The sequence below is a fragment of the Diuraphis noxia genome, unplaced genomic scaffold (genome assembly GCF_037042655.1).
Source record: "Diuraphis noxia isolate RWA-SAM2 unplaced genomic scaffold, SU_Dnox_SAM2 contig0004, whole genome shotgun sequence".
NCBI lineage: Eukaryota > Metazoa > Arthropoda > Insecta > Hemiptera > Aphididae > Diuraphis > Diuraphis noxia.
This window is the reverse complement of record NW_028301714.1, coordinates 57103260-57118292: the sequence shown is the minus strand read 5'-3', so window position 1 is coordinate 57118292 and position 15033 is coordinate 57103260. Positions and strand designations below refer to the sequence as shown.

The 15033-nt window shown below is 27.2% G+C and overlaps 4 protein-coding genes across 8 annotated transcripts; 2 read left to right on the top strand and 2 right to left on the bottom strand.

The window, feature by feature from the left end:
* The first annotated feature begins 802 nt into the window (after nt 1–802).
* Uck (Uridine-cytidine kinase) lies at nt 803–4037 on the top strand. Of its 4 annotated transcripts, none has more exons than XM_089225134.1 (7): nt 803–1091; nt 1163–1368; nt 1434–1530; nt 2105–2250; nt 2315–2412; nt 3291–3339; nt 3798–4037. In XM_089225134.1, exons 2-7 carry the CDS (start codon nt 1269–1271, stop codon nt 3920–3922), a joined length of 615 nt encoding a protein of 204 aa, XP_089081260.1. In that variant the 5' UTR covers nt 803–1091; nt 1163–1268; the 3' UTR covers nt 3923–4037. The 4 variants fall into 4 exon arrangements, 3 of the variants coding, with proteins under 3 accessions (XP_089081260.1, XP_089081259.1, XP_015369846.1); XR_016191300.1 differs by lacking the exon at nt 3798–4037 and adding an exon at nt 2733–3083 and having other exon boundaries at nt 805–1091; nt 1163–1322; nt 3291–3311; XM_015514360.2 differs by having other exon boundaries at nt 814–1091; nt 1163–1322.
* Nucleotides 4026–6316, bottom strand: ubl (Ubiquitin-like protein 5). 2 transcript variants are annotated; one of them, XM_015514368.2, is made up of 3 exons: nt 6203–6316; nt 5297–5507; nt 4026–4160 (listed from the first exon to the last, which is right to left on the bottom strand). In XM_015514368.2, exons 2-3 carry the CDS (start codon nt 5472–5474, stop codon nt 4117–4119), a joined length of 222 nt encoding a protein of 73 aa, XP_015369854.2. In that variant the 5' UTR covers nt 5475–5507; nt 6203–6316; the 3' UTR covers nt 4026–4116. The 2 variants fall into 2 exon arrangements, with proteins under 2 accessions (XP_015369854.2, XP_015369855.2); XM_015514369.2 differs by having other exon boundaries at nt 6096–6239.
* Nucleotides 6317–6568: 252 nt separating this feature from the next.
* Surf4 (Surfeit locus protein 4) lies at nt 6569–8110 on the top strand. The gene is made up of 6 exons (XM_015514361.2): nt 6569–6801; nt 6905–7168; nt 7346–7478; nt 7538–7635; nt 7708–7887; nt 7954–8110. Exons 1-6 carry the CDS (start codon nt 6748–6750, stop codon nt 8038–8040), a joined length of 816 nt encoding a protein of 271 aa, XP_015369847.1. The 5' UTR covers nt 6569–6747; the 3' UTR covers nt 8041–8110.
* Nucleotides 8111–9287: 1177 nt separating this feature from the next.
* On the bottom strand, nt 9288–12234 carry LOC107165911 (protein arginine methyltransferase NDUFAF7, mitochondrial). The gene is made up of 7 exons (XM_089225131.1): nt 11682–12234; nt 11438–11548; nt 10316–10588; nt 10139–10252; nt 9907–10071; nt 9666–9839; nt 9288–9609 (listed from the first exon to the last, which is right to left on the bottom strand). The coding sequence occupies exons 1-7, from the start codon at nt 11922–11924 to the stop codon at nt 9430–9432; spliced, it is 1260 nt and encodes a 419-aa protein (XP_089081257.1). The 5' UTR covers nt 11925–12234; the 3' UTR covers nt 9288–9429.
* Nucleotides 12235–15033: the final 2799 nt, after the last annotated feature.

Sequence of the window (15033 nt, the reverse complement as noted above, 5' to 3'; positions counted from 1 at the left end):
AACTCATTAAAACAGTGAAGCTTCACGGAGAAGTGGCGATAATGGCACCTCTGACATACCTTTCAGAGGATATGAGTTGAGTGAGTTATTTTATTTTATATTGTTAACTTCTCCCGGGGAAATGACGTCAAAAATCTAGCCGCCGGACAGAGATTCGAACCAGGATCTCTCGCTTGCCTGACGATTGCTCTACCAGTCTACCACTAGGCTACCCAATCGCACAGCTTCAAGACGCTACATTCCCAAGTTAACGGATGTTTACAATATGTACATTATCAAAGTTGGACATTGTAAGTACTGTTTATATTCGTTTTATGGTACTACATCACATATAATATGCACTTTACACAGCCTCCCACAATTTTCAATTTATTTCAATTTGTTTTTGAACTGACAGAGCTGAGCATGATCTGCTGAGTGTAATATTTAAGTTGATAGTTTGATACGCACTTGTAAAACATACAATACACGCCGCCATGCCGGTGCTATGTAACGTAAGAGTTTTTTATTTCCATATCGTCTTATAGTAAATTTTTCTGGCTTTTCGAAAATCTATGTTGTCCTTCTACTCCCTCGGGAACATAGCCAAAAAAAATAAAAACCACGCGCCGGTACTCATTAGGCGATCGTACGGAAAACAGTCATAATATAACTCATATACAATCAACTATATGAACGGTAGACGCCTACTAAATAGATTAACGCAATCCAATGTACAAGTTTTCTTATCACTAGTAACCTGAAAATAAGTCACCTACATTTTTATAATTCTGTTTTCTGTGGTAATATTATTTTTTTATCATAATATGATAAGAAAAATATTGCAAATTTCAATTTTATTTTATTAATCTCAAAGTAGTCAAAGTTGAAAGTAGTGGATTAGTCAGAGGCTAGAGCTCAGACATAGTTCAGTGTTTGTATTTATCTTATAACTTTTACAATTAATTTTAAACTGAATTTCGTTGCATAATCGTTATTACTTTTTAATATCCTTTATTTGAGTGGAAGAAATGAATAGTTCCTGCTTAGCAAAAACTGAAACCAAGTCACCGTTTTTAATTGGCGTGGCTGGTGGAACTGCGTGTGGAAAAGTAAATATCTAATACATTTTGTATTGCAAGGTTTTATAAATTAATTATCCTTGTGTAATGTTATTTGACAGTCCACTGTTTGCAAGAATATTATAGAAAAATTGGGGCAAACTAATTTGGATGAAACAAGAAGACAAGTAGTGTCAATCAGTCAAGACAGCTTTTATAGAGAATTAAATGCTGCGGAAAAAATCAAAGCTTCAAAAGGACAATTCAATTTTGACCACCCTGGTATTGCTGAGATTAGTTATTATTATTGTTTATTTATATACATCAAGTAATCTCAATTATAATCATTATAAATGTTATTATGCTGAGCTTTTGTTATTTTTCTTAAACTAGATGCATTTGACGAAGTCTTCATGTTTCAAACTTTGACTGATATTCAGGCAGGAAAGACCTGCACTATTCCAGTTTATAACTATAAAACAAATTCTAGGTAAACTTAAAAAAATAATAGTTTTAAGACATTATATGTAAATATTATAATATTTACTATATATCTATAACAAATTAGAGAATTAAATTGAACACTTCTTACGTAATATTATTTATTTATTTAGATTACCTTCAATCAAGATTTACAATGTAAACAAATAAAAAGTATAATTTTTATACCATGATTTTTTTTTTTTTTTAATAGATGGTTATATTCCCACTCCATTCACAGATTTAAGGTTTTAAGTCTTTACTATACAGATGCATTTTACTACAGACATCCAGGTGGTATTAACTCTGTAGAGTCTAGAGGTCATACGCTGGTGTGGCTTGACTAAAACCTGAAGAAAACTGGTTTTTGCCTAAGTTTCTTCTTAACGTGAATGGAGTAGAATTTGAATTATTAAACACATATTTGTTAAACTTATTGGTATACATGATAAAAATTTAATTTTGTGGATAACTTTTTGTACAAGGCAATAATATAAGTTATGTATTTATTATTAGTTGTTAACAAATGGTTAATGATTTAGTTTTTTAGTGATTTAGTTCATGATTCTTTTTTTAAATTTCAGAAGTAAAAATGAGAACATAGTCATCTATCCTGCAGATGTTGTGATTGTTGAAGGCATATTAGCATTTTATTTTCCTGCAATACGAGATCTATTTCATATGAAATTGTTTGTTGATACAGATTCAGATACTAGATTGGCCAGAAGAGGTAATTAAATAGTTTGTCTAGTCTAGTAAGTTTAATTGTCTATATATTAATATTTTTTTTTTAGTTCCTAGAGATATCAATGAAAGAGGAAGAGATTTAGAACAAGTACTAAATCAATATATGAATTTTGTAAAACCTGCTTTTGAAGAATTTTGTTTACCAGTAACTATAAATTAATACTACAAAAATGATTTTTGTTTAACCTTCAGTAGGTCGCGCGGGGTAATTTATTACCCCACTAATTTTAAACTATGTTTTAATATTATTTAAGTTGGTATGAGAGTGTTGGGATTTTATCTAGCTTCTATTTATAAGCCATTAGTAGATAATATTAAGTTTGTTTAACGTTTTATCAGTTAGTACGTTCAATACCAGCGTTCGAAGTGTGTGTATTTGAGTTTGGAAAATTTTTACCCCGCGCGACGAAATAAGTATTTATTTTTTTTGTACTATTATATTATATTTGGAAATGGATGAATTAGAACGTCGACGAATTGAAGCGTTCATTGACGATTTCGATGATAATGAAGATATTTGGGGAGGAAACTCAAGTGACGAAGAAGAGGATAATGTTGAAATTTTACAAAAAGATCATAACACTGATACTGAACAATCCGATATTTCTGATGAAGAAAACTCAGATCTGACAGAATATAATTTCGTAGATAATGCGATTATAAACGATGATAATTACCATGAATCAGATGATGAGTTACCACTTAGCATGAGAATGTTGCCATACTACATTGGGAAAGATGGAACTAGGTGGAATAAACGTGCGCCAAACCAGAGAGTTCACACGTCTAAAAAAAATTATGTGACGGAAAAATCAGGTGTTTCTCCAACTATTAAAAATAAAACAAATATTCTTGAATGCTGGCAAGTGTTTTTTACAAAACCCATGTTAGATACAATTGTAAATTGCACCAAAAGTATATTATGTTTAATCGAGGAAAATTTTTACCCCGCGCGACGGAATAGGTACTCATAAACCGCGCGACCTACTGAAGGTTAATTAATCTTATTTCCAAATTTTGCAGACTAAAAAATTTGCTGATATTATAATACCAAGAGGAGCAGAAAATTTTGGTATGTTTATTATTCTACACATTATTATGTTATTAAATAAACTATCATTTTTTATACAGTCAGTGGTGTAAATTCTTTAAAATAGATTCCAATACAGTTAAATCTAACTTTAATTTTTAAGTAGTTCAATAAATTAGAAGCAAAGTTTTTGTTTATTGTTTCTTCTCTTCAAAATCTTTATAGATGATTAATTATTTGTATTGGATGAGTTAACTTAAGTTATATTTACAAAAATATTTGACATAAAAGTTTTAAAAATAAAGTAGTTTTATTCATATTTTATACATTACTTCAGGATTAAATTAGTAGGAATTCATAATTTTCTATTATCAAATCAGTTTATTTTTTTTTTAATTTGCAATTTTACTAAAAATATTAAGAAGTTTGTAGAAGTTGATAAATTAAAATAATAAGAGTAAATTGATATCAAATAATTTTCTTCTTTTTTTTTTTTACAGTGGCTATTGATTTGATTGTTCAACATATACGAGATTTATTAAATAGTGAACATTGTACTCAATATGAACTTTCAGAAGGATTAGTAGTACATACAAATAATGTTAATGCATCTAGGCTACATTAATTTAACTTAATGTTAAATTATTTATGACAATATTAATCTACATTTTTTCTTTTAAACTACAAAACAAAATGTATGTAATTATGAGTGAATAAAATTATTAACATTATTTTAAAAAGTTATTTATTATCTTTATTAGTTAATTTTATTATGCATTAAAAAAAAAATATACAGTATGTTTCTATTTTCTATTATATTCATTGATAGTAAAGTTCAATGTTCATGCCATCATGAATTTCGTCTGAACAAAAAATATTAAGGAAAACACTACTAAATTAATGTATTAGAAGAAAGACATATTATTTTTAGTGACAATTTTATAATAAATACTACATACTTATCAGTTATTAAGACTATTCTCATATTTATTCTTTTGAAAATCGTAATGCCAAGTATAAAGAATAAAACAAATTTGTGATTATTTAAGTCAGTCAGTTTTTAGTGTAATTTTAAGCTACAATAAAGTTTATTCAAAACAAAGCCATAATTAAAACAAATTTTCTAACATTCTGTCAATTAATAAGGCATTATTTTTGATAATGTAAAAACAATTTAATTGGAAAAAAAATGGAGTAGTTATAAAATTAGACTTGGAAAAATAATAGTTAGCGAAGTGTGTAACATTTGAAGTGTTTATTCAGTTCAGTGGTTTCTCAAAAATGTCACAAATCAACATCAAAAGTTCTTATTCAGATATTGAGTCAGCAAATAATTTACACGATTTTTCGGTAAACTAAATTTAGTAATACTGACAATGAACTACCATAGACGACACTAAGTTAAATTATTTTAAGAACATTTTATGCTCTTCAATACAAAATAATAAAAGTAGGTCTGGCTTAATGAAACTTAAAAGTTGAAAGTATATGCAAAAATTTAATTATCTCCAAACATAACAATTAGCCTCACAATATTTTGCATATTATTATCTTGAAAAAATTACAGCAATTTATGTTCACATGGCAAATCCCAGATTTTTAATGTGAAAAAGTGAGTTAAAGAGAATTTATTTGTTGATCTTTGATAAATCAACTTTATATCGTTTATACTTTTTTTGGGCAGACTTTCTTCTGTTCTTTGTCTTGTAGATAACCGATAAATACCACATTTAATGTTGATAAAGTATATCAATAGCAAATGTAACAAAAAAAAAAAAAAATTAGAGCCATTTTTTTAAACATTGTTAAGTAATAACTTATAAAACAGTAAGATCATAGTAGTAATTAAAATGATCATGATATAAAATGACTATCTACTGTATTTCTTCCGCCTGTTAAAAAAATAGCTTGGTGACTTGAATATTAAAATTAATAACATGTCAATAGAATAAATTAAAGATTATATACAGCTATATATATAACAATATTAAAAGGATACAATCTCCCAATCTAATATGGTCTTTGAAAATTGTGTACCATTTCTTCAAAATTATCTTTTCCCATTTAGTTCCAGTTTGAGCGGCGATTAATTTTTTTAAATCACCGATTGTATCTTCAGGATTACATTTCACTCTGACTTTTTTTCCCAATCTATCATTACAAGTGATTTCAATCATATTGAGTTATTTTGAAAAAGACTGATCCTTAACCTGAAAAATATAAAAACACCTAAGTCAATTTTATTGTTATTATTATTTAACAAAATTAAAATCAATATTTTAAATATTAGAATGGTGTCAAATTATAGTTAAAAGTTTTGTTCTTAAAAATCGAGATTAAAAAACAAATCAGCAATAATGTGTGAATATCAAAGTAGACGGACATTAAAATACCTAATTAACAGATACTAAGATACAATAGTAACACAAACATTGGTGATACAAATATCAAAAAATTAAAACAAATAGTGACAGTATAACAATATTACAGAAATGTTTGATCATCCATTACCACTCTAACCACGAATGATGAAAATATTTGATTTGCTGAATCGAAAATCAAAATGAAAAATACAAAGATATTTGTGAATAACAACAGGAATGAAACATGAATAACATTCTTATTAAATCTGTTATGCCGATCACGTATAAAATATAGGTAATTGGTTAACAATAAGAACTACGATGGTGAATTTGAAACGTGAATAATATTGATGATTTATTTGTTTTGAATCAACCAGGGGTAATTTTATTGAAAACACTATGTAATAGACATTATATTTTTTATCGAACTTTTACCTTTTAAAATCGTATGTAAACTAATATATCTCAGAAAATATAAATCACAGAATAATACGTAAAAATAATAAAAACTATTAAGTAAAAATAATTGTTATATAACATACATTAATATTAGAAACCTCTTTTGAATGTTTGGATTGTTTGGAATGTCAAAATCAAAATAGTAATTGCCAATATTAGTATTTTACCATGATAATTATTTTATAACTGATAACAAAGTTGATAAGTCAGAAGTTATACTCAAAATAAAAATATTTTATCGTTACATATACCAAATTTTTTTGAAAAAAAAAATTAAATACAAACAAAAGTGGATTTGAATTTACTGTAAATAGGTGGAATGGAATTAATTAGAAATATTTCGTTAAAATATTTACAATTAAAGATGATATTATGATGACAAATGTACAAAAAGGAATGACGTCGATAACTAAAACGTTACTATCATCCGATCGATCACATCATCAACATTCAACATGAACATTTTTCAAAAAACTAATACTGAAAACTATTTTACATTATAGGTACATTAGACTGTAGACCTACTTTCATGTTATATGTAGTTATTAATGATGTGTATGTTAGTATAATATTTTAACATTATATAATTTATTGGAGTTTATTTTTTTTTCTACTTTTGTGTACTATTATGGCATTCATACCTAAAAATTATATTGACAAAGCAGAAGATATTTCAGAACTGGTAATTACTTATAATAGTTGCAATAAATACATTATGATAGTATATTATATCATTAAATATTAAAATTTAAATACTTCTCATTATTGCCACATTGTTTCCATAGGTTGTTAAAAATTGTAATGCATACTTACCAACAGCTTCTCGGTTATGTTTGATATCAACATTTATAGAAGATGGTCTACGAATGTATTTTCAGTGGTCAGAGCAGAGCAGATACATGGATATGTCTTGGAATTGTGGAATGTTTTTAGCTACTGTTTTTGTTCTTATTAACTTAGTTGGACAGTTGGGTGGATGTATACTTATTTTATTACAAAAACATGTTCGAATAGCTTGTGGAGTATTATTTTTTATAGTTGTATTGCAAGTAAGCCAGCATTCCTTAACTTATATATTTATATTTATTTAAATTTAAATTTAACATACTCATTGATAATACTTTAACATAAATTAAGATCATCAATCTTTTATTCTTAATTATTAATGATTATATTTTGCATATGAACTAAATGCATAAAACCTTTTGTTTGAATTATATATTTAGACAGTAGCATACAGCATTTTATGGGATTTCCATTTTTTACTGAGAAATTTCGCATTAATTGGAGCATTATTATTAGTTCTTGCTGATAGTGAAGTAGAATCAAAATCTCTGCTTGCTGGTATTCCATCATTGGGTAAATTACAATTTTATAAATATGTCAAATTAAAAACTAATTTCTTTATTGTTTTTAAGGAGAAAACAAACAAAAAAATTACATGCAATTGACGGGAAGATGCTTGATTGCGTTTATGTTCATTACATTATTAAAATATGAATTGTCATTTTTCCAGGTTTTTATATTAAGATAACATAATATAATTTGCATTTTATACTTTTGATTAATATCTAAACTTTTTGTGCAGCTGGTTCAAGATATTTTAGGAACTATTATGATGGTATTAGTTTTCATTGGTTACAAAACTAAACTTAGTGCGTTAGTGCTTGTTTTGTTTTTAACAAGTTTAAATTTCTATTATAATGCTTGGTGGACAATACCTGAAACAAAACCTCTTCGTGATTTTCTAAAATATGACTTCTTCCAAGTAATTATATTTATATATTAAACATTTATTTTTATTTTTTGTGCTTTAATTTATTTTTATGTTTAGACACTATCGGTAATTGGAGGTTTATTAATGATTGTACTCAGAGGACCAGGTGGAGTCTCAATGGATGAACATAAAAAAAATTGGTAATCTCTAATCTAATTCAAATGTTTAATATAATGATGTTATTTTTCAAAAACAAATATATAAAATCTAATTATTTAATGTTTTTTTATTAGATATTTATATAAATTAATGGCCACTTCATATCAAATACCATATATTTATTTTAGTATATCATTATTAGAGTGACTTTTTGAGAGAATATCTCACCACATGCATGGTTTAATGGAGTGTTTTTTCAATATTTTAATCTTTAAGTGAATAATTGTAAGTTGGTAAAATATTAGAATTTAAAAATTATCATTAATCATTTTAAAATGAAAATCATGAAAATAATTTTTTTAACAAACCACAGAATATGCTGTTTCCTCTAAGTTTAATAATATATAGATTTGATCTAATGAAGCTAAATAAGGATTTCTAAAAGTAAATTGTTTATGTCACTTATTTAAAGTTAAGACAAACCATGCAGGTAAGATGTCCTTTTAATAACCTATTACAAAATTGATTGATTTCCAGTACTTAAATTTTTTTCTGTAAAAAATTGTCAATCATTAATCTATTTTAATTCATAGTTATAATATTTAATTCATTAATATTAAGTTGATAATATTTGTGTTGATGTGTAGTATTTTTTAAATGTTTTGCAATAATTACAAAAACTCATGGGTAGTGGCGTAATTGTGAGGGGGGAGAGTGGTAAAGGTATTTTGCCTCTGTACAGATAATCCAACAATACAAATCTGAATCTTCTTGGGTAAAAGAAAAAATGCTATATATTTAAAATTAAGATTCCTACTATTACATAAAAGTTAACATCTATTTTAGGTTTCTCTTGTCATGCATTTTTATGTCCACCTATCATTAATGTTATTGCGATAATGAAATTTAATTAGGTCATTAAATTTTTTGTTGGTTATTAGTCAATATTTATTGTTCACCAATTATAAAATATGCATAAATTATACTAGTTACTTTAGTTCCTTTATATTTATTATGCTTATATAGGTATGAAATAGGTACTATTTAACAGATAGGTTGGGTACCTGATATCTACAAGTTATTTTAAAACATAAAATACATTTTAAGCCAAAATAAGAGAAGGCGGGTCAGGGTATTGATTATGGTGAATAAGTTATTTTGCCCTCTAGATTTTTATCCAGTTATGCCACTGTGCCACTTATGCACTAACAACTTACATAATAAGTGTTATAATATAGTTTAGCGCAGACTGTTATTAATTATCAATTAATTGATAATATATAATGTATACATTTCTTGATTTTATTTAATTTGTTTTTAATTATTTGTAACTTAATAAAATAACAAAAATTGAAAGTTAATAAATTATTTTTCCATAGGAATACAATTTGTAATTTTGTAAGTTTTTATATTTATTAAAATTCAGTAGTATTCTCACTTTTTTATTGAATTATATAATCCAAATCCACTAACTAGAGAGTTGTATAATAATGGTGCCATTGTTGCTGGTACCATACCCATTATTTTAAATTTTTTACCCATTTCCATTAATTTATTATAACCAAATGTGAGTGATGTTGCTTCTTTTTCATTTTTTGTTAAAGTCAGTAAATTCTGTAAACATACAATTAATTAATTTTATTACAATGACTATTATTTTCTATAATTACTTTGTATCTCAAATTAATCATCATATTCTCTAAAAATATATTTTGGCCAATTGGTCCAAAAGCCAAGACATCAGTTCCTGCAACACTTTTTAATCTACCAAAATCGACATCTGCTGTCAAGTCTACTTTCCCGGGATTATGTAATGGATTAACTTGTTGGTGTCCACTAAAAGCCTACATATTAAAAACATTTATTATTGTTATGTTTATTGTTTATGAGAATATATATTTAAAAGCTAACCCTAAATGAATCAGTTATTGGCTTATCTTGTCCATAATCAATACATAGAAATATTCCACCATCTAGTATTATTCTATCGTTTAATTTCTGCATCACAATAGCTGCGTCTAACCCAACTTCAATTTCAGTATAATCTCTAAGATTTGAACATTTATAATATTCTATCTAATACAAACATCTAGTAATTAAAAAAACAATGTTTAACCATACATAGTTAAATAAAATAACATACTGTAGATATTAAATTTGATGTAGTTGTAGATGTTTTACTTAAGACATAACGAAATGTTCCACTCAAATCATTTTCAATATCTATGACAATTTCATGCCATTTTTCATTAATTTTCTAAGTAGGAAAAAAATAAATTATAAAAACTACAATCTTAAATAATTATTAAATTATACTTACCCTAAATTTATGTATAGGTAAAGCATCAAAAAATTCTTGGGCAACAATTAAACTAAATGTATTTCTAGGGACATCATCTATTGATTCATACCAGAATATCTCTTTCATTCCATATTTTTCAGATGTTATACCGTGTTGATAGTAACATTTTCCTGAATCTGTCTGCAAATCTGAACAGCATAGTTTATTAGCTTGTTCTAAGCTACATTTTTTACTTGTTTCTACCATTTGTATGCTAAGATCAAGTGAGCTGTATTGAGTTTGTTTTAATAACTAAAAAAAAAAACAAATGGAAAAATGACTAATAATTTTTGGTTATTAATATTAATATAGTACTATTTATAATTAATGCCTAGAAGTTCTTAACAGACAAATTATAATCAATCGTAAGTCAATAACTTTGATGTAGTAGGTTAACTCTACATAATAACAAAAAAGTTTGCTACTTTTATGAACAAATACAACAACAGATATTTAGTGAAAAAATTAACACTTATAATGATAGACTTTAACACAAAAGAAAATCTTAAGCAAAACTAACATTGTATGAAATTTCTCAGAGTCCAAAAAAATGTTTAACATTTTTTGAAACAATATTTTCTTGCATGTTGTCATTTCAGATTTTGCTAGGATATGAAAAAAATGTTTAAATCTAGAATGGATCTTATTTTTAGATGGTAAAAATTAACATTCAAAGTAACATATTTTAGGCTAGTTACATACAAAGGAAAATTTTAGTAATCTCTTGCTGAATATGACACTACCAAAACAAAGCAGTAGGTACTTTCTAGCGCTATACTAATACAAATCTCAAAATATTAAGAAGTTGTATAACATCACATAGCATACAGGCACGTATCTAGGGGGGGGGGGGGTCCATGGGGTCTGGACCCCCCCCCCCCCCCCCCCCGAAATTTGTCAGCTAATAAAAAAAAAGGTTTTATATATCAATTAAGTATAAAAATTTTACTAACAATAATACCTATTTAATATTCATAGTACAATCGGGAACCCCGAATGTGTTTGTGGCTATGACTAGGCCATATAACCTATTTAGACATAATTTAGTATAATTTGTTTCACAGTTTATTAGTAATAAATTAAGGCTAAAAATAATCTTACTCTTAGCATATCCGTCATCATTACACCAGTTCCAGGTCCAAGTTCTATTAAATTAACAGGAGATGGACACCCTGCTTTTTCCCACAAGCTTAACAACCATAGCATAACCATCTATAAATGATAAATATTGTTTATACTAAATCAATATATATGTATTTAGAAATTTGAACTAAAATATTAAAATAAAAAACTTATGGCCAAAAATTAAAATTAGTTTAAATTTTGAATATTATTGTTTGCTTACTTCTCCGTAAAGTTGACTAATTTCAGGAGACGTTATAAAATCTCCACCCGACCCAAAGACATTTCCACTATTATAGTATGTTTTTAATGATTCTCGCATATATTCAGCTAATGTAATTGGGCCATTTATATGTATTTTATCTTGAAAATATTTTGTTAAGTTTTGTCGAACTAGTAAATTATTTTGGAAAGTTGTAATTGTTCGAACGATAGATCTTGGTTGCAATTTTAATAATTTCAACATTTTTTTGTTTTTTAATACTTCCTATTGATTTTTGGTTTTATTTAAAAATTCTCATTTCCGTCTGATTTGATAAAATTGTTTAAAAATATAAAACGGAGCACATTGTTTCTAATTTTGTTGAATAATTAATTTTTCTGATATCATATATTCCAATATTTAATAGTTATTTATACACACTCATATGAATGTCAACTATAATGAGCATATCATGTGTCAGTGTCAATTACAAATTGTATATAATAATAATGTTTAAAAATATGAAATAAATGTGCAATAAATTTTAAATTTATACATATTATTTTTCACTTATAACTTATCATACTGAATATTATTCATTAAGATATATCTTGGTCCATGTTCATTACGAAGAATGGTAGTTGTTAGAAAAATGATAAGAGTGGTTACCATTATATCATGGTGATACGACAACAAGGATGTTGCCAACCTTGTACAATTAAAATGGATTTATGTGGTACTCACTATATATTTCTATGGTTCAACAATCGACATAGCCATTGCCCATATCACAGAAACACAGAGACAGAATATATTAAATATTTTACATTATATTTTTATATATATAATCATTGGCGCATTTAGGGGGGTGCAAAAGGGTCTTTAGCACCCCTTGCAATTTTAGATCTAACTATTATAATTATATTGAAATAACATCAATTTTATGTTTTTAATAATATAGCACCCCACGATTTAGAGGTCTAGTTGCGCCTATGTAATATATTTCATATATTCTGTGACCATATAGTCTGCTAACCTTACCAAGAGTTTTGGTCCAAGACCAACGTCGAGGCAACATTTATAAACTAAGTATTCGGATACTTTTACTCAAGTACTTTACAAGACTGCAAAAAATGTGCACACCTATATATAAAAATCACAGTTTACGTTTGGTTAGGATAATTTTAAAATTTGTCACATTAATTAAGTTTAAAAATAGTTAATAAAATAATAATTCATATCAATTAATAATTGTATGACTTGAAAAATAAAATGATAATGTCATTAATTAGATTTTAAAAAAGTTAGTTAAATAAAATTTCATATCAATTTATAATTATGATTTGCGAATTGTTTGCTTCGTGTAGTAGCAATTCTTGTTCATCTGAAAAATATAATGATAAATTTATAAAGTTTTGTAATTACTAGAACATTTTTATTACCGGGATATGGGCAATGGGTCAATTTGTTGGGTTATGTAACAATCGACCTGATGACCTGTCCTTAAAAATGTTAAAATACAATCAGGAGCATCATTCTCTATCAAGTCTTGCATGAACCATTTAATTTCAGAAGTATTTCTATTCCTAATTCTACCTCCCCGACCCTCTTTTCCTCTTAATAAATTCATATCTATCAAATCGTTTCTTTACTGTTCGCCTAAACAACACCTACTCAACCCGTTACACTATTAGAGCTGGAGTCCCACAAGGAAGCGACATCGCTCCATTCCTTTACTCGATTTTCACTCATGACATACCCAAGACATTTTATACATCTTTAGGCACATACGCTGATGACACGCTAATAACCGCCTCCCACGAAAGCCACGTCACAGCCAGTGAAATGATCCAAAACCATTTAAATATGATCAGCTTGTGGGCAAACAGATGGAAAATCAAAATAAACGAAACTAAATCTGTTCAAGTAACTTTTTCACTACGCAATCTCGATTCGCACCTGTCACATTAAACAATATACCAATTCCTAAGGCAAACGAAGTCAAATACCTCGGGCTAACTCTCGACAAACGCTTAACCTGGAGCCCACACATTAAAGCTAAACGCAAAACTGTTAACTCTCTGTTAAACTTTCTCTTTCCAAAAAACTTACAGTATACAAATCAATAATTCGACCAGCTTGGACATATGGTATCCAGTTATGGGGCTCTGCAAAGCCCTCTAACATCAACACTCTTCAAGCTTTTCAATCTATCTGCCTACGATTAATAACGTCTTCTCCTTGGTATTTCACAAACAAAAATCTTCACAAAGACCTAAAAATCCCTACACTTAATCAATTAGCAAAAGCACATTACTCTAAATTTCACTCCAACTTAAACTCTCACAGTAATCCATTAATAAAGCAACTTTCTTCCACCTCACTTCCTGGCAATGTACGCAGAAGACTAAAAAGGCAATGGCCTAAAGACCTGCTAAAATAAAAAAAAAAAATAAAAAAACCCACGACATCTAAAATGTTCTCGGTCGGGTGGTGCTGCTGAGTGCCTGCCCCTAAATGCTAAATTTTATTCTGTTATTTCATTTTATATTAATTATCAAATTTGCCCATTGTACATAATGTTGTATAGATTGTATATACTTAAATATATAAATAAAAAAAAAAATCTACCTCTTGAAGAATTACAAGAACGGATCCGAAAAAAAAAATTATTATTTTAACTATTCCTAAATATATGTTAACTTTATATATTATTTACATTAGTTTTGGGAGATTTGTTTGAATTTCAAGTTGTGTTGGTTTTCTGGAAACCTTATCTGGCCTTAAATATTCAAAAATAAAGAATTGTAAGTTTAATTTTAATTCAATTTTTTACTTCTTACGTATATAAACACTTACACATAGATAAGTAACCTTTAAAATAACCATCACGTACCTATACAAAATAACTGTTTAATACAACAGCCATCCTGAAGGAGCTGCAAATTATACATTTTCGAAAGTACCTGAAAGTATGCGGCAAATACGAAAATCAGTGTTCCCTTCAACAACGAAGAACCTGCAACATTTTAATAATTTATTTTTAATATATATTTTATAATGTGGGAAAGAATTTTTTTTACTGGCTTCAAGATCTTTGAAGTAATGTGCAAACCTTCTCTGTTATTAATTTATTATTTTTCCACTTTGTTGTTGTTGATCTAAATGAATAAATGCGTGGGTTCCCCTCAAAATATCCCCCGTTAAAAATGTCCCACGTTAAAAATACCCCCGTTACAAATATCCCAATTAAAAATATCCTATATAGGTTAATTAACCAGGGGCGGCCAACTATGTATATACTATGTAGAACTCAATATAATAGTAATTTATATGGTTATTTCATTATTACTATCTTTATATTATGCAGCAG